This window comes from Oncorhynchus clarkii, chromosome 19 (assembly GCF_045791955.1).
Source record: "Oncorhynchus clarkii lewisi isolate Uvic-CL-2024 chromosome 19, UVic_Ocla_1.0, whole genome shotgun sequence".
NCBI lineage: Eukaryota > Metazoa > Chordata > Actinopteri > Salmoniformes > Salmonidae > Oncorhynchus > Oncorhynchus clarkii.
In genome coordinates this window covers 357,421-376,857 of record NC_092165.1, presented here as the reverse complement: position 1 = coordinate 376,857, position 19,437 = coordinate 357,421, and the positions used below count along the sequence as shown (strand labels likewise).

The 19,437-nt window shown below is 46.4% G+C and overlaps 1 protein-coding gene across 1 annotated transcript in view; it reads right to left on the bottom strand.

The window, feature by feature from the left end:
- The window catches only part of LOC139374559 (2-hydroxyacylsphingosine 1-beta-galactosyltransferase-like), an 84,471-nt gene that overhangs the window by 21,572 nt on the left and 43,462 nt on the right, over window positions 1-19,437 (bottom strand). The window contains exon 4 of the mRNA XM_071115555.1: window positions 11,260-11,402. Coding sequence (XP_070971656.1) covers window positions 11,260-11,402 — 143 coding nt within the window. The remainder of the gene's footprint in view (window positions 1-11,259; window positions 11,403-19,437) is intronic.

Here is a 19,437-nt window from a genome sequence, read left to right as displayed (position 1 = left end):
TTGTCTCCATCCCCATCCAGGTGTCGCCCATCTTTCCCGTTATCCCCTGGGTACTTATACCTGTGTTCTCTGTTTGTTTTATCCCCGGTGCATTTATACCGGACAATGTAATAATAAGTCAAATCAAAATGTATTTGTCACATACACATGGTTGGCAGATGTTAATGCGAGTGTAGCGAAACGCTTGTGCTTCTAGTTCTGACAGTGCAGTAATAACCAACGAGTAATCTAACCTAACAATTCCAAAAACCGACGGCCCAATGGTGAACCAAAGGGCACACTTATACAATCACTGGGAAAAAGGCAGCAGGTAACCAACAGTTCTGGAGGGAACTGTGACAGCCGTTCTGTACCTTACGGACTCTGGATTACTGACCACCGCCCTCCTACCAGTCATTTGCCCCCTGAGTTGATCAGGCTGTTGATTGGAGTTGATCAGGCTGTTGATTGGAGTTGATCAGGCTGTTGATTAGAGTTGATCAGGCTGTTGATTAGAGTTGATCTGGCTGTTGATTAGAGTTGATCAGGCTGTTGATTAGAGTTGATCAGGCTGTTGATTAGAGTTGATCAGGCTGTTGATTAGAGTTGATCAGGCTGTTGATTAGAGTTGATCAGGCTGTTGATTGGAGTTGATCAGGCTGTTGATTAGAGTTGATCAGGCTGTTGATTAGAGTTGATCAGGCAGTTGATTAGAGTTGATCAGGCTGTTGATTGTGGCCTGTGGAATGTTGTCCCACTCCTCTTTAATGGCTGTGTGAAGTTGATATTGTCGGGAACTGGAACACGTTGTCGTAACACGTACAGATCCTTGCGATATGGGGCCATGTATTATCATGCTGAAACATGAGGTGATGGCGGCGGATGAATACCACGACAATGGGCCTCAACATTGGGCCGTTCGCCCACAAAACGCCATGCATCTCTCTCTCTCTCTCTCTCTGTCTCTCTCTCTCTCTCTCTCTCTCTCTCTCTCTCTCTCTCTCTCTCTCTCTCTCTCTCCCTCCCTCTGTCTCTCTCAGCTACATGTCTGTGAATGGGGACCGGTGGAAATCTTGGTAAATGATTAAACTAGATAAGATAGAATGGGTCACCATAATGACCATTGGAATCACAGGCATTTTCACACACACACAGTATCAGTAAGAGTACTGGTCAATGATCACTGTGTCAACAGGAGTTCTGGTCCAGGATCAGTGTCAGTAGGAGTTCTGGTCCAGTTCTGGTCCAGGATCAGTGTGTCAGTAGGAGTTCTGCGTCAGGATCAGTGTGTCAGTAGGAGTTATGGTTCAGGATCAGTGTGTCAGTAGGAGTTCTGGTTCAGGATCAGTGTGTTAGTAGAAGTTCTGGTCAGGATCAGTGTGTCAGTAGGAGTTCTGGTCCAGGATCAGAGTCAGTAGGAGTTCTGGTCCAGGATCAGTGTCAGTAGGAGTTCTGGGCCAGGATCTGTGTCAGTAGGAGTTCTGGTCCAGGATCAGTGTCAGTAGGAGTTCTGCGTCAGGATCAGTGTGTCAGTAGGAGTTCTGGTCCAGTTCTGGTCCAGGATCAGTGTGTCAGTAGGAGTTCTGGTCCAGTTCTGGTCCAGGATCAGTGTCAGTAGGAGTTCTGGTCCAGTTCTGGTCCAGGATCAGTGTCAGTAGGAGTTCGGAATCAGGATCAGTGTGTCAGTAGGAGTTCTGGTCCAGTTCTGGTCCAGGATCAGTGTGTCAGTAGGAGTTCTGGTCCAGTAATGGTCCAGGATCAGTGTATCAATAGGGGTTCTGGTCCAGGATCAGTGTCAGTAGGAGTTCTGGTCCAGGATCAGTGTCAGTAGGAGTTCTGGTCCAGGATCAGTGTCAGTAGGAGTTCTGGTCCAGTTCTGGTCCAGGATCAGTAGGAGTTCTTCTTTTACCAGTCTGTTTCAGGCTTTAACCAGTCTGTTTCAGGGTTTAACCATTAACCAGTCTGTTTCAGGCTTTAACCAGTCTGTTTCAGGCTTTAACCATTAACCAGTCTGTTTCAGGCTTTAACCATTAACCAGTCTGTTTCAGGCTTTAACCAGTCTGTTTCAGGCTTTAACCAGTCTGGTTCATGCTTTAACCAGTCTGTTTCAGGGTTTAACCATTAACCAGTCTGTTTCAGGCTTTAACCATTAACCAGTCTGTTTCAGGCTTTAACCAGTCTGTTTCAGGCTTTAACCAGTCTGTTTCAGGCTTTAACCAGTCTGTTTCAGGCTTTAACCAGTCTGTTTCAGGCTTTAACCATTAACCAGTCTGTTTCAGGCTTTAACCAGTCTGTTTCAGGCTTTAACCATTAACCAGTCTGTTTCTGGCTTTAACAAGTCTGTTTCTGGCTTTAACCAGTCTGTTTCTGGCTTTAACCAGTCTGTTTCAGGCTTTAACCATTAACCTGTCTGTTTCTGGCTTTAACAAGTCTGTTTCTGGCTTTGACCAGTCTGTTTCTGGCTTTAACCAGTCTGTTTCTGGCTTTAACCAGTCTGTTTCTGGCTTTAACCAGTCTGTTTCAGTCTTTAACCAGTCTGTTTCTGGCTTTAACCAGTCTGTTTCAGGCTTTAACCAGTCTGTTTCTGGCTTTAACCAGTCTCTTTCTGGCTTTAACCAGTCTGTTTCTGGCTTTAACAAGTCTGTTTCTGGCTTTAACCAGTCTGTTTCTGGCTTTAACCAGTCTGTTTCTGGCTTTAACCAGTCTGTTTCTGGCTTTAACAAGTCTGTTTCTGGCTTTAACCAGTCTGTTTCTGGCTTTAACAAGTCTGTTTCTGGCTTTAACCAGTCTGTTTCTGGCTTTAACCAGTCTGTTTCTGGCTTTAACCAGTCTGTTTCTGGCTTTAACCAGTCTGTTTCTGGCTTTAACCAGTCTGTTTTAGGCTTTAACCAGTCTGTTTCAGGCTTTAACCAGTCTGTTTCTGGCTTTAACCAGTCTGTTTCAGGCTTTAACCAGTCTGTTTCTGGCTTTAACTAGTCTGTTTCAGGCTTTAACCAGTCTGTTTCAGGCTTTAACCAGTCTGTTTCTGGCTTTAACCAGTCTGTTTCAGGCTTTAACCAGTCTGTTTCAGGCTTTAACCAGTCCGTTTCTGGCTTTAACAAGTCTGTTTCAGGCTTTAACCAGTCTGTTTCTGGCTATCTGGAAACTAAACTATATCCCACTGAATGACTAGGCCTGTGTCCTCAATGGCACCCTAATACTGCGTTCGGGAAGTATTCACAGCCTTTTAAATTACAGCCTGAATTTAATATGGATTAAATGTACATGTTATGCCACTGATATACTCTCTCTCTCACAATACCCCGTAATGGAGAAAAAAAAGTGGAATTGTGTTTTTTAGAATTTTTTGACAAATTGATAAAAAATGAAAAGCTGAAATGTCTTCAAGCCTAAATAAGTTCAGGATTAAAGATGTGCTTAAAAGTCACATAATAAATTGCATGGACTCACTTTGTGTGCAATAACAGTGTTTATCATTCATTTTGAATAACTACCTCATCTCTGTACCCCACACATGCAAGTAGGGTCCCTCAGTCAAGCAGTGAATTTCAAACACAGATTCAACCACAAATACCAGGGAGGTTTTCCAATGCTTTGCAAAGAAGGGCTCCTATTAGTAGATGGGTAAAACAAACAATAAACAGACTTTGAATATCCATTTCAGTTATTAATTACACTTTAGCTGCTGTATCAATACACCCAGTCACTACGAAGATACAGGCGTCCTTCCTAACTCAGTTGATGGAGAGGAAGGAAACCGCTCAGAGATTTAACCATGAGACCAATGGTGACTTTAAAACAGTTACAGAGTTTAATGGCTGTGATAGGAGAAAACTGAGGATGGATCAACAACATTGTAGTTACTCCACAATACTAACCTGTCCACCCCCAGAAAACATGGTTCAGTCTGCTGTCCACCAGAAAACAGACATATTAACCTCAGTCCACCACCCTGGGGTAGGGGTAAACTGGTAGACAAATTAACCTTTCACTGGGACAATAAAACACAAGGCCAAATAAACACTGGAGTTGCTTATTACCAAGACGACACAGAACGTTTCCCGAGTGGCCTAGTTACAGTTTTGACTTTTTTGTGTCTTGAAAATCTATGGCAAGACATGAAAATGTCTGTCTGCGCAATGATCAACAACCAACTTTAAAGAGTTTAAATAATCATAAAAACACTAATGGGCAAATATTAGATGGCTCTGCTCAGCGTTCTGAGAAGGGAGAACCACGTACGTAACCACGGTTACTACTGCCTCAACCACACTGGAAAGTGCTAAATTACCCTCCCACCTTTCTGCCCAAGCAGCAGAACTCTTTGCACTCACCTGAGCTGGCACATTAGCTAAAGGCCAGTCTGCTACCATCTATACAGATAGCAGATATGCCTTTGGTGTGGTACATGATTTGGGTACTCTGTGGAAACAGCGCGGCTTCCTGACCTCCTCTGGTCAGACAATCTCTCATTTAAAACTTGTTAATAACTCACTAAAGGCTATTTTGCTCCCTTCTGAAGTTGTTGTTTGTAAGTGCATCGCTCATGCTAACTCTTCCGACCCTGTCTCCAAAGGTAACGCTATGGCTGACTTGGCAGCTAAGGCAGAGCCTGTCTCCGTGGAGACCCCACCTGTGTTACAGATGGTTTCACTTCCTGATCATAACATCTTCTCTCTCACTGATATGTCTGACTTGCAATCCTCTGTGTGAGTCCTGTTGAGTTAAGGAAGCGGAAACACCTATGTTCATATGGTGCAGAAAGGTGCAGAAACTCTGGCTGGGCTCCTGGCTGGGCCTCTGGCTGGGCTCCTGGCTGGGCTCCTGGCTGGGCTCCTGGCTGGGCCTCTGGCTGGTCTCCTGGCTGGGCCTCTGGCTGGGCCCCTGGTTGGGCCCCTGGCTGGGCCTCTGGCTGGGCCCCTGGCTGGGCCCCTGGCTGGGCTCCTGGCTGGGCTCCTGGCTGGGCCTCTGGCTGGGCTCCTGGCCAGTCTACCAGTCTTACCACTGTTCATGTTTCCCCCTACATAGCTAAGTTGTCACATGGTGAGGGTCATGTGTCAAAGGGGGGAGTTGTTGATTTTGTAAATACATTTTGGTTTGCACCTGGGTTTTCTGTATTTGCAATTTTGTGCAAAAATGTGTTTGACTAACAACAAGGAAGAGAGATTCTGATGCCGGCTCATCTGACCCCTGAAGGACCATTTGAACACATAATGATGGATTTTATTGAACTCTCTCCTCGTCAGGGTTACAAATATTGTCTGGTGATAGTGGATGCCTTCTCCAATGGGGTAGAGGCGTTCCCCTGTTGACATTCCACTGCTGTGGCTATGGGGCAGCAGGGCCTAGTGGTCAGAGCGTTGGACTTGTAATCAATAAGGTTGCTAGATTAGATCCCCAGAGCTGACAAGGTAAAAATCTGTCGTTCTGCCCCCTGAACAAGGCAGTTAACCCACTGTTCCCCTGAACAAGGCAGTTAACCCACTGTTCCCCTGAACAAGGCAGTTAACCCACTGTTCCCCTGAACAAGGCAGTTAACCCACTGTTCCCCTGAACAAGGCAGTTAACCCACTGTTCCTCTGAACAAGGCAGTTAACCCACTGTTCCCCTGAACAAGGCAGTTAACCCACTATTCCCCTGAACAAGGCAGTTAACCCACTGTTCCCCTGAACAAGGCAGTTAACCCACTGTTCCCCTGAACAAGGCAGTTAACCCACTGTTCCTCTGAACAAGGCAGTTAACCCACTGTTCCTAGACCAGTTTACCCCACTGTTCCTCTGAACAAGGCAGTTAACCCACTGTTCCCCTGAACAAGACAGTTAACCCACTGTTCCCCTGAACAAGGCAGTTAGCCCACTGTTCCCCTGAACAAGGCAGTTAACCCACTGTTCCCCTGAACAAGGCAGTTAACCCACTGTTCCTCTGAACAAGGCAGTTAACCCACTGTTCCCCTGAACAAGGCAGTTAACCCACTGTTCCTAGACCAGTTTACCCCGCTGTTCCTCTGAACAAGACAGTTAACCCACTGTTCCCCTGAACAAGGCAGTTAACCCACTGTTCCCCTGAACAAGGCAGTTAACCCACTGTTCCCCTGAACAAGGCAGTTAACCCACTGTTCCCCTGAACAAGGCAGTTAACCCACTGTTCCCCTGAACAAGGCAGTTAACCCACTGTTCTTCTGAACAAGGCAGTTAACCCACTGTTCCCCTGAACAAGGCAGTTAACCCAATGTTCCCCTGAACAAGGCAGTTAACCCACTGTTCTTCTGAACAAGGCAGTTAACCCACTGTTCCTAGACCAGTTTACCCCACTGTTCCTCTGAACAAGGCAGTTAACCCACTGTTCCCTTGAACAAGGCAGTTAACCAACTGTTCCCCTGAACAAGGCAGTTAACCCACTGTTCCCCTGAACAAGGCAGTTAACCCACTGTTCCCCTGAACAAGGCAGTTAACCCACTGTTCCCCTGAACAAGGCAGTTAACCCACTGTTCCCCTGAACAAGGCAGTTAACCCACTGTTCCCCTGAACAAGGCAGTTAACCCACTGTTCCCCTGAACAAGGCAGTTAACCCACTGTTCCTCTGAACAAGGCAGTTAACCCACTGTTCCCCTGAACAAGGCAGTTAACCCACTGTTCCCCTGAACAAGGCAGTTAACCCACTGTTCCTCTGAACAAGGCAGTTAACCCACTGTTCCTAGACCAGTTTACCCCACTGTTCCTCTGAACAAGGCAGTTAACCCACTGTTCCCCTGAACAAGGCAGTTAACCCACTGTTCCTCTGAACAAGGCAGTTAACCCACTGTTCCTAGACCAGTTAACCCACTGTTCCTCTGAACAAGGCAGTTAACCCACTGTTCCTAGACCAGTTTACCCCACTGTTCCTAGACCAGTTAACCCCACTGTTCCTAGACCAGTTAACCCACTGTTCCTAGACCAGTTAACCCACTGTTCCTAGACCAGTTAACCCCACTGTTCATAGACCAGTTAACCTCTTTGATCTCTAGGGGCGCTATTTCATTTTTGGATAAAAAACGTTCCCGTTTTAAGCGCAATATTTTGTCACGAAAAGATGCTCGACTATGCATATTCTTGACAGTTTTTGAAAGAAAACACTCTGAAGTTTCAGAATCTGCAAAGATATTGTCTGTAAGTGCCCCAGAACTCATTCTACAGGCGAAACCAAGATGATGCGTAATGAGTAATGGTAATGAGCTTAGGTCTGTAAATAGAATCCCGGATCCGGGTTTGGTAGACGCAACAGGTTAACCCACTGTTCCTAGACCAGTTAACCCACTGTTCCACTGTTCCTAGACCAGTTAACCCGCTGTTCCTAGACCAGTTAACCCGCTGTTCCTAGACCAGTTAACCCGCTGTTCCTAGACCAGTTAACTCGCTGTTCCTAGACCAGTTAATCCTCTGTTCCTAGACCAGTTAACCCACTGTTCCTAGACCAGTTAACCCACTGTTCCTAGACAAGTTAACCCGCTGTTCCTAGACCAGTTAACCCACTGTTCCTAGACCAGTTAACCCACTGTTCCTAGACCAGTAAACCCACTGTTCCTATACCAGTTAACCCACTGTTCCTAGGCCAGTTAACCCACTGTTCTTAGGCCAGTTAACCCACTGTTCCTAGGCCAGTTAACCCACTGTTCCTAGGCCAGTTAACCGACTGTTCCTAGGCCAGTTAACCGACTGTTCCTAGACCAGTTAACCCACTGTTCCTAGGCCAGTTAACCCACTGTTCTTAGGCCAGTTAACCCACTGTTCCACTGTTCCTAGGCCAGTTAACCCACTGTTCCTAGGCCAGTTATCCCACTGTTCCACTGTTCCTAGGCCGTCATTGAAAATAATAATTTGTTCTTAACTGACTTGCCTGGTTAAATCAAATGGCAGAGGTCAAGGATCTCCTGAGAGGTGGGGGTTACCATCGGCTACGAAAACCAACTGACATTTACTCCTGAGGTGCCGACCTGTTGCACCCTCTACAACCAAATCAAATCCTAAACCCTATTGAGCATCTGTGGGGCATCCTCAAACGGAAGGTGGAGGAGTGCAAGGTCTCTAACATCCACCAGCTCCGTGATGTCGTCATGGAGGAGTGGAAGAGGACTCCAGTGGCAACCTGTGAAGCTCTGCTGAACTCCATGCCCAAGAGGGTTAAGGCAGTGCTGGTGGTGGCAACACAAAATATTGACACTTTGGGCCCAATTTGGACATTAATGGCTGTGTGTTTACACAAATTTACACTGTTATACAAGCTGTACACTCACTACTTTACATTGTAGCAAAGTGTCATTTCTTCAGTGTTGTCACATGAAAAGATATACTCAAATATTTACAAAAATGTGAGGGGTGTACTCACTTTTGTGATATACTGTAGATCCTGTGTACAAGAACCTGTTCTGATCCAACCCTAACTAACCCCGTTCAGAACCTGTTCTGATCCAACCCCGACGAACCCCATTCAGAACCTGTCCTGATCCAACCCCGACGAACCCCATTCAGAACCTGTCCTGATCCAACCCCGACGAACCCCATTCAGAACCTGTCTTGATCCAACCCCGACGAACCCCATTCAGAACCTGTCTTGATCCAACCCCGACGAACCCCATTCAGAACCTGTCTTGATCCAACGCCGACGAACCCCATTCAGAACCTGTCTTGATCCAACCCCGACGAACCCCATTCAGAACCTGTTCCGATCCAACACCGACAAACCCCATTCAGAACCTGTTCTGATCCAACCCCGACGAACCCCATCCAGAACCTGTCCTGATCCACCCCGACGAACCCCAATCAGAACCTGTTCCGATCCAACCCTGACAAACCCCATTCAGAACCTGTCCTGATCCAACCCCAATCAGAACCTGTTCTGATCCAACCCCTGTGGGAATGTCAACATGTGTTAATCCTAGTGTCTTCCCAACAGGAAGTAGCTGGAAGAAGAGAACATGTAGCTCAGGAAACCCTGTTTAAACTGAGAGTGGGGCACACAATTGTTGACGCGGAAAACTGACTATCGTTCTCCTCATCGATTTGGCACGGGCAACATTTACTGATTGGATCTGTGGTGATCAAGCCTGTCTCTACCTACCAACACATTGGGCAGGGTGCTGTATTTTCAGTAAACTAAACATCTCCCTTGTGGTAATGCATAAAACTAGCTCCTCCACTCCAAGCAGGTTACGATGAATTAAGAGAGGCATCTCACAATCCCAATGATGTCCCCAGTGACTCGCGACGATCCTCAAAATTGCCCGTGGGTTAATCCCCTGGTATGGGGCATCGGAGAACGCACATGAGTTGGATCGGTTAGAATATAATTTGGAATCCATGGTAAATTTAACCACTTCAGGGTTTTCAATTATAAGACCAGAGTTGCAAATTGACTATCAGAAAGAGAAGAAGACAGGAGGGAACATTGTCTTCATACGTGAATGTGTCTGTACCTATTCTAAACCATGTGAATGTGTCTGTAACTATTCTAAACCATGTGAATGTGTCTTTACCTATCCTAAACCATGTGAAGGGATGGCGTGATTATTGGGGAACCAATTACTTATCTCCACAATGTCTGTGCGCCAGTCACTCCCTCCTTTGGCCTGGGGGGAGATAAGGTTTGAGACAAGATGTGTGGGGTAGTGTCTGGAACCACTGTATGTCCTCTCTGATGTTGCACCTATCCTGGGGTAGTGTATGACCTAGAGGCTCACTCCCCTCAGTGAACTTGTCCATTAGAGGGGTCAAGAAGGGGTTTTACTGGAGATGGGAGTATCTGGAGTTGACAATTGATTTATGCCATAGACTGAGTTGGTGTTTCTGTGCTATGAAGTACCAGGGACGAGACCGGAGCCTCGTCTCAGGGGCCAAACTGAACAATAAAAACAGTCTTCATAGCAAATGCTATCGGTCTGCGTGATACTCCTTTCTCATTTATCAAGTCCCACCTTGTGACCCATTCCACACGTCTGTTGTTTGTCATGTAGACTGAGGGGTCTTTGCTATAAAATATTTTTGTAGCCTTTGTGTCGTGGCTCTCAAGGAATCCTCTGAGGGTGGTTCGTCGACCAGCCAATCGCTACTGCAGAGCTCTCACTAATAAAGATTATGTTTATTATTAACCAGTCTGTTTCTGGCTTTTACCAGTCTGTTTCTGGCTCTCACTAATAAAGATTCTGTTTAACTACGACTTGTGTGATACGTTTGTCTCTCCTCATTTGATAATACAGAAATGAACCACCACGTCCACTGCAGTATATAATTCAACTTGTCAACACTGGAGATAGGAGGTAAGGTGCTGGGGCCATGTTAGTGCCCACAAGAGCAGTGGTCGTTTATCATTCAGCCATTTTACCCCACCCACCTGGCTGATGGTGCCACCCCTGGCAGCCATTTTGTGTCCTCTCCCTCCTAGTTGCAGTGGGAGTGAATGGATGAGTTCCTGCCCAACTAGATGCCCAAGTGTTGATTTGCATCAACCAATGGTTGTGTGACAAGTTATTTATACCTATCCAGGCGCTGTAAGATTTAGCATGAGTCTACAATATAGTCGGGGAGGAACTCGACCAATGTGATTTAGCAGCCATGTTGTGTCCTCCCCCTTCCCAGTTGCAGTGGAAGGGAATGTGAATTAGCAGCCATGTTGTGTCCTCCCCCTTCCCAGTTGCAGTGGAAGGGAATGTGAATTAGCAGCCATGTTGTGTCCTCCCCCTTCCCAGTTGCAGTGGAAGGGAATGTGAATTAGCAGCCATGTTGTGTCCTCCCCCTTCCCAGTTGCAGTGGAAGGGAATGTGATTTAGCAGCCATGTTGTGTCCTCCCCCTTCCCAGTTGCAGTGGAACGGAATGTGAATTAGCAGCCATGTTGTGTCCTCCCCCTTCCCAGTTGCAGTGAAAGGGAATGTGAATTAGCAGCCATGTTGTGTCCTCCCCCTTCCCAGTTGCAGTGGAATGGAATGTGAATTAGCAGCCATGTTGTGTCCTCCCCCTTCCCAGTTGCAGTGGAAGGGAATGTGAATTAGCAGCCATGTTGTGTCCTCCCCCTTCCCAGTTGCAGTGGAAGGGAATGTGAATTAGCAGCCATGTTGTGTCCTCCCCCTTCCCAGTTGCAGTGGAAGGGAATGTGAATTAGCAGCCATGTTGTGTCCTCCCCCTTCCCAGTTGCAGTGGAAGGGAATGTGAATTAGCAGCCATGTTGTGTCCTGCAGTGGAAGGGAATGTGAATTAGCAGCCCCTCCCCTTTCCCAGTTGCAGTGGAATGTGAATTAATTAAATTGGTAGTACCTCCAGACCACGCGTTGGGGCAGCCTGCCCAGGGCTCCAGCCAGTTTGTGAGTGATGTCCTCTGAGAGGTATTTGACCCCGGCGCCAAACGATACGACCACGAAGCCATGCTCCGCCGTGTCATTTACCCACGACTCAAAGTCCTGCAGCGCGCACACACACACACACACACACACACACACACACACACACACACACACACACACACACACACACACACACACACACACACACACAGAGAGAGAGGAGACAGTTCAAATCTAGACATAGGACTATCTGTTGTCCAACACACAACAACACACAGAGACACACACACACACCTAACACCCCGTGACTACTGTCTCCACAACTACTGTATCCCTGGACGCTGTTTACATCATCATCAAACTATATTGATATAAAACAGAGAATTAAACCATAACAGAATGTGACGTCACATGCCAGCAGAAGGGTCACATGATCATTCTACTTCCTGTCTGTCTCCCATGACCCTGGTTGACCCCTGAGTGAGGTGATAGTCCCCACCCTTCTCTCTGTGTCACAAGTTTCCCCTAGCAACAGATCTAGGATCAGTTTTCCCTCCACCAATTCATAACCATTAGTGGGGGGAAATGTAAAACTGACCCTCACACACATTCACATACACACACACACACACACACACACACACACACACACACACACACACACACACACACACACACACACACACACACACACACACACACACACACACACAGAGAGAGAGAGGAGACAGTTCAAATCTAGACATAGGACTGACTATCTGTTGTCCAACACACAACAACACACACACACACACACACACACACACACACACACACACACACACACACACACACACACACACACACACACACACACACACACACACACACACACACACACAGACAGACAGACAGACAGACAGACACACACACACACACACACACACACACACTAAATAGGTAATCTTAGTGAAGAACTAAAGCCAACTGATGTAGCATCGTAAACAGAGCTGTTTGTGCTTTGGTTCAGGCTTTACTCATTTGTCATTGTCACAGTGTCTCTCAAATGGCCCTCTATTCTCTATGTAGTGTGACCGATATGGATCACGGTGCCATTTGGGCCAATCAGCCTTAAGGCAGGAAGGGGTTCTGTCTAGCTAACACAAATACAGGTTAGACATATAGCTATCAGGCTCCTCCAAGACAACTAAGCTAGCTACATGTTGGGTCAAAGAAGAAGCCCATGAACGTTAGCATGAACGTTAGCATGATGGTTAACTGTGTCTCATTACATATCCTGTTATTAAAGCTCTTTAGCCGTTAGCAATGTTAGCATGATGGTTAACTGTGTCTCATTACGTATCCTGTTATCAAAGCTCTTTAGCCGTTAGCAATGTTAGCATGATGGTTAACTGTGTCTCATTACGTATCAAGTATTTAAAGCTCGTTAGCCGTTAACAATGTTAGCATGATGGTTAACTGTGTCTCATTACATAGCCTGTTATCAAAGCTCCTTAGCCGTTAGAAATGTTAGCATGATGGCTAACTGTGTTTAGCTGTTAGCATGACATGCTGTAGCCAGTTAGCTAGCCTGGTAATAGGGAACAATAGTGCCCTGTGTTGGTTAATAATGCATTTCATATGTCACATTAAGACACATTGTGCCAGAACACTGAGCCCAGTGACACACTCAATGGAGTGTATAAGCATTAGCCTAGCACGCTAACGGCCTAGCTCACCAAACATTAGCCTAGCATGCTAACTGCCTAGCTCACCAAACATTAGCCTAGCACGCTAACAGCCAAGCTGAATGTCTGCCATTGTACAGTCTGGCCTGAAAAGGCCTCATTTGGGTGACTGGGAGGGAGGGAATGATGTGAAGACAGGGGGAGAGAAGGAGAGAGGGATGAGAGGGGAGGAGAGATGGTCTCTAGGCAGATTGTGTGTGTGTGTGTGTGTGTGTGTGTGTGTGTGTGTGTGTGTGTGTGTGTGTGTGTGTGTGTGTGTGTGTGTGTGTCCGAGCTCTGGGGATGGCACGGGCTATAAACCTAGGACACACTGGTCCTAGTGTCTCTACAACACAGACCCTGTACGTGTGTTTGTATCACAGAGAGAAAGAGAGAAAGAGGGGGAGAGCGAGATAGAGAGATGGGGGCGGAGAGATTGCTGTGTTACAATGGTCCTCTTTTCCACCCTGACCCTCGACCCCACCGCCAGAACAATGCCTTCTTATTGGCTAGAGCCACATTCCCCTCCACACTGGATGCCGGCGGCCCGCGCTCTCTCGTCTCCGTACGTCAGAGCTGACCCCAACCCCGCGAGCTGACCCCAACCTTGCGAGCTGACCGCTGAACCATTTCCCCACCCCGCTCGGCATGGCAGGGGCCAAACCAACCAGATCAATCATAGAGAGCTTTGGGGGTGTGAGACTTTTCACCTTTATTTATTTATTATTTAATTGTACCTTTTATTTAACTAGGCAAGTCAGTTAAAGAACAAATTCTTATTTACACTGATGGCCCTAGAAACAGTGGGTTAACTGCCTTGTTCAGGGGCAGAAAGACAGGGATTCAATTTAGCAACCATTCGGTTACTGGCCCAACACTCTAACCACTAGGATACCTGCCTCACCAAACAAGGGGAGAGAGAGAGAGAGACAGAGAGAGAGACTGAGAGAGAGAGACAGAGAGAGAGACTGAGAGAGAGAGACAGAGAGAGAGACTGAGAGACAGAGCGATAGAGAGAGAGAGACAGAGAGAGAGACTGAGAGACAGAGCGATAGAGAGAGAGAGAGAGAGAGAGATAGAAAAGAGCCGTTAAATTCTACAACCACCTAAAAGGAAGCGATTCCCAAACCTTCCATAACAAAGCCATCACCTACAGAGAGATGAACCTGGAGAAGAGTCCCCTAAGCAAGCTGGTCCTGGGGCTCTGTTCACAGACACAAACACACCCTACAGAGCCCCTGGACAACAGCACAATTAGACCCAACCAAATCATGAGAAAACAAAAAGATAATTACTTGACACATTGGAAAGAATTAACAAAAAAACAGTGCAAACTAGAATGCTATTTGGCCCTACACAGAGAGTACACAGCGGCAGAATACCTGACCACTGTGACTGACCCAAAATTAAGGAAAGCTTTGACTATGTACAGACTCAGTGAGCATAGCCTTGCTATTGAGAAAGTCCGCCGTAGGCAGACATGGCTCTCAAGAGAAGACAGGCTATGTGCTCACTGCCCACAAAATGAGGTGGAAACTGAGCTGCACTTCCTAACCTCCTGCCCAATGTATGACCATATTAGAGAGACATATTTCCCTCAGATTACACAGATCCACAAAGAATTCGAAAACAAATCCAATTTTGAAAAACTCCCATATCTACTGGGTGAAATTCCACAGTGTGCCATCACAGCAGCAAGATTTGTGATCTGTTGCCACGAGAAAAGGGCAACCAGTGAAGAACAAACACCATTGTAAATACGACCCATATTTATGCTTATTTATTTTATCTTGTGTCCTTTAACCATTTGTACATTGTTAAAACACTGTATATATATAATATGACATTTGTAATGTCTTTATTGTTTTGAAACTTCTGTATGTGTAATGTTTACTGTTCATTTTAGTTGTTTTTCACTTTATATATTCACTTTATATTTTATCTACCTCACTTGCTTTGACAATGTTAACACATGTTTCCCATGCCAATAAAGCCCTTGAATTGAATTGAATTGAGAGAGAGACAGAGAGACAGAGACAGAGAGAGAGAGAGAGAGAGAGAGAGAGAGAGAGACTGAAAGAGAGAGACAGAGAGAGAGAGAGAGAGAGACAGAGAGAGAGATAGAGAGAGAGAGACAGAGAGACAGAGAGACAGAGAGAGACAGAAAGAGAGAGACAGAGAGAGAGAGACTGAGAGAGAGAGACAGAGAGAGAGAGAGAGAGAGAGAGAGAGAGAGAGAGAGAGAGACAGAGAGACAGAGAGACAGAGAGAGAGAGAGAGACAGAGAGAGAGAGAGAGAGAGAGAGAGAGAGAGAGAGAGAGAGACAGAGAGAGAGAGAGAGAGACAGAGAGAGAGAGACAGAGAGAGAGAGACAGAGAGAGAGAGACAGAGAGACAGAGACAGAGAGAGAGAGAGAGAGAGAGAGAGAGAGAGAGAGAGAGACAGAGAGAGTCAGAGAGAGAGCGAGAGAGATGCTCAGAAGGCTTTGCTCACACTTACTGGTCCAAGGCCAAACCATACGACTAACAACATTGGATACTTTATGGAACACAAAGCCTTCACCATCTCATCCTGAAATTTCCAAAGCCTGAGGTCATCTGCATTTTGGTCCAAAGAGCAGGAACCTGGACATCACCAAAGAAATCAGAAATACAGACATTGTCATCCTACCAGAAACATGGTATACTGGTTGAGGAGATGTACCAACTGGTTGCCCTCTAGGTTACAGAGAGATGGTAGTCCCATCCACCAAACTACCAGGTGGGTGGTATAGAGGAGATGGACCCACTGGTTGCCCTCTAGGTTACAGAGAGCTGGTAGTCCCATCCACCAAACTACCAGGTGGGTGGTATAGAGGAGATGGACCCACTGGTTGCCCTCTAGGTTACAGAGAGCTGGTAGTCCCATCCACCACACTACCAGGTGGGTGGTATAGAGGAGATGGACCCACTGGTTGTCCTCTAGGTTACAGAGAGCTGGTAGTCCCATCCACCACACTACCAGGTGGGTGGTATAGAGGAGATGGACCCACTGGTTCTCGTCTAGGTTACAGAGAGCAGACGGACCCACTGGTTGCCCTCTAGGTTACAGAGAGCTGGTAGTCCCATCCACCAAACCACCAGGTGGGAAACAGGGAAGAGACTCAGGGGGTATGCTAATTTGGTATCGAGCAGACCTAACCCACTATATTAAGTAATATTTTACTTCTGGCTAGAAATTTAAAAGGAAATGATCTCAACAGAGTAAAATGTCCTCCTGTGTGCTACCTATATCCCCCCACTAGAATCCCCATACTTTAATGAAGACAGCTTCTCCATCCTGGAGGGGGAAATCAATTTCCAGGCCCAGGGACATGTACTAGTCTGTAACGACCTAAATGCCAGAACGGGACCAGAACCTAACACCCTCAGCACACAGGTGGACAAACACCTGCCTGGAGGTGACAGCATTCCCACTCCCCCAAATCCCCTTAGGCACAACTATGACAACATAACCAACAAAAATGGGTCACAACTCCTGCAGCTCTGACACACGCTGGGCATGTACATAGTCAATGGTAGGCTTCGGGGGGACTCCTACGGTAGGTACACCTATAGCTCATCTCTAGGCAGTAGTACTGTAGACTACTTTATCACTGACCTCAACCCAGAGTCTCTCAGAGTGTTCAATGTCAGTCCACTGACCTCAACCCAGACTCCTACGGTAGGTACACCAATAGCTCATCTCTAGGCAGTAGTACTGTAGACTACTTTATCACTGACCTCAACCCAGAGTCTCTCAGAGCGTTCACAGTCAGCCCACTGACACCCCTATCAGATCACAACAAAATCAGTCTACTTGAACAGAGCTATACTCAATCATGAGGCACCAAAGCCAAAGGAACTGAGTAATATTAAAACTACCTTTGGCTGGGGGCAGTATTGAGTTTCTAAAACTGTTTGAATGATATCTGTGAGTATAACAGACCACATATGGCAGGCAAAAAACCTGAGGTTCGTAGTTTTTCAACTCATTGCCTATCGAATATACAGTGTCTATGGGGTCATTTTGCACTTCCTAAGGCTTCCACTAGATGTCAACAGTCTTTAGAACCTTGTTTGATGCTTCTACTGTGACGGAGGGGGGAATGAGAGGGGATTGAGTCAGAGGTCTGCCAGAGAGGCATGAGCTGACCACGCGCGTTCACGTGAGAGGTAGCTTGCTTTCCATTGCATTTCTACAGCCAAAGGAATTCTTATTGAAGATTTATGATAAAATCATCCTAAATATTGATTCTATACATTGTTTGACATGTTTCTACGGACTGTAACGGAACTTTTTGACTGTTCGTCTGCTCGCACGTCATGAATATGGATTACTGGGCTAAATGCACGAACAAAAAGGAGGTATTTGGACATAAATTATGGACTTTATCAAACAAATCAAACATTTATTGTGGAACTGGGATTCCTGGGAGTGCATTCTGATGAAGATCATCAAAGGTAAGTGAATATTTATAATGCTATTTCTGACTTCTGTTGACTACACAACATGGCGGATATCTGTTTGGGTTGTTTTGGTCTCTGAGGCTTTTTGAAATTGGACACTGTGGTCGGATTAACAACAAGTGTATCTTTAAAATGGTGTAAAATACTTGTATGTTTGAGGAATTTAAATTATGAGGTTTTTGTTGTTTGAATTTGGCGCCCTGCACTTTCACTGGCTGTTGTCATATCGATCCCGTTAGCGGGATCTCAGCCCAAAGAGGTTTTAAGAAATGTTATAGATGGAAGGAAAGTATTGTGGAAACCTACCAAAAAAACATTAGGCAACAACAAATTCAATCCCTTTTACTTCCTGGACACCCCCCCCCCCTCCCCTCCCAAGATGGCAGCGCAGTAGGACGTGTATATCTGTCTTTATCTTATCCCTTGTATAGCTGAACTTTTTCGTATATATCTTAATCTATCTTTCTATCTACGAACTAAATATACTTACCTGCAACCCGCCTCACCCAATGTGGTACGGATCTGCTATTTCTATTCCTTATACAGTACCTGGAACTTCCATCAGGAGCTAGCCAGCTAACTAGCTACTAGTCTTTGTTAGCCACGGCTAGCGGTCCTCTAGCCAGCTAACTAGCTACTAGTCTTTGTTAGTCACGGCTAGCGGTCCTCTAGCCAGCTAACTAGCTACTAGTCTTTGTTAGCCACGGCTAGCAGTCATCGCCTTTTTTTCCCCCGGCATCAGCTAGCCTTAGCTCGGACAATCACCTGCCAGTCTGCACAGCGCGATACCAACCCAGAGCATATCGGAATGCTTCACTCTACAACATCACCGGATTCCTGCTAGCTGCAAACGAGCGGCTACTGTTAGCTAACGCCTCTGTCCCGAAGCAAGCACCATCTGGCCTTGAGCTAGTTCTAGGGCTACAATACCTCCTTTGCCAATTGGCCTGGACCCTTTATTGTCGACACGGAGCCGGAGCACCGCCAATCGACACGGAGCCCCGCCAATCCATCAAGACTGAACTGCCGACGTGGCCGAGGAACCAACATACACAGGCAGATAGGAAAGCATAGGCTTTTTCAAACAGAAATTTGCATTCTGTAGCACAAAGGAGAACAAGAGCACCTCCTACCAGCTGCACACTGCCCTGAGGCTAGGAAAGACTGTCACACCGATAAATCCACGATAATTGAGAATTTCAATGAGCATTTTCTACGGTGGCCATGCTTTCTACCTGGCTACCCCAACTATCCTGCCCTATCCTGCCCTGCCTTTCTAAGTCTTCGAAAGTCAAGTTAACAAACAGATCACCGACCATTTCGAATCCCACCATACCTTCTGCGCTATGCAATCTGGTTTCAGAGCTGGTCATGGGTGCATCTCAGCCACGCTCAAGGTTCTAAATGATATCATAACCACCATCGATAAAAGACATTACTGTGCAGCCGTATTCATCGACCTGGCCAAGGCTTTTGACTCCGTCAATCAACACATTCTTATCGGGACTCAACAGCCTTGGTTTCTCAAATGACTGCCTCACCTGGTTCACTAACTACTTCTAAGACAGAGTTCAGTGTGTCACATCGGAGGGACTGTTGTCCGGATCTCTAGCCGTCTCTATGGGGATACCTCAGGGTTCAATTCTCGGGCTGACTAATTTCTCTGTATACATCAATGATGTTGCTCTTGCTGCTGGTGATTCTTTGATCCACCTCTACGCAGACGACACCATTCTGTATACTTCTGGCCCTTCTTTGGACACTGTGTTAAGTAACCTCCAGACGAGCTTCAATGCCATACAACTCACCTTCCGTGGCCTCCAACAGGAGGAGACCAACCATAGATATAACACTGGAGGAGACCAACCATAGATATAACACTGGAGGAGCCAAACACTTGCAGGAACCCGACAATAGATATAAGACTGGAGGAGACCAACACAGGAGGAGAATAGCAT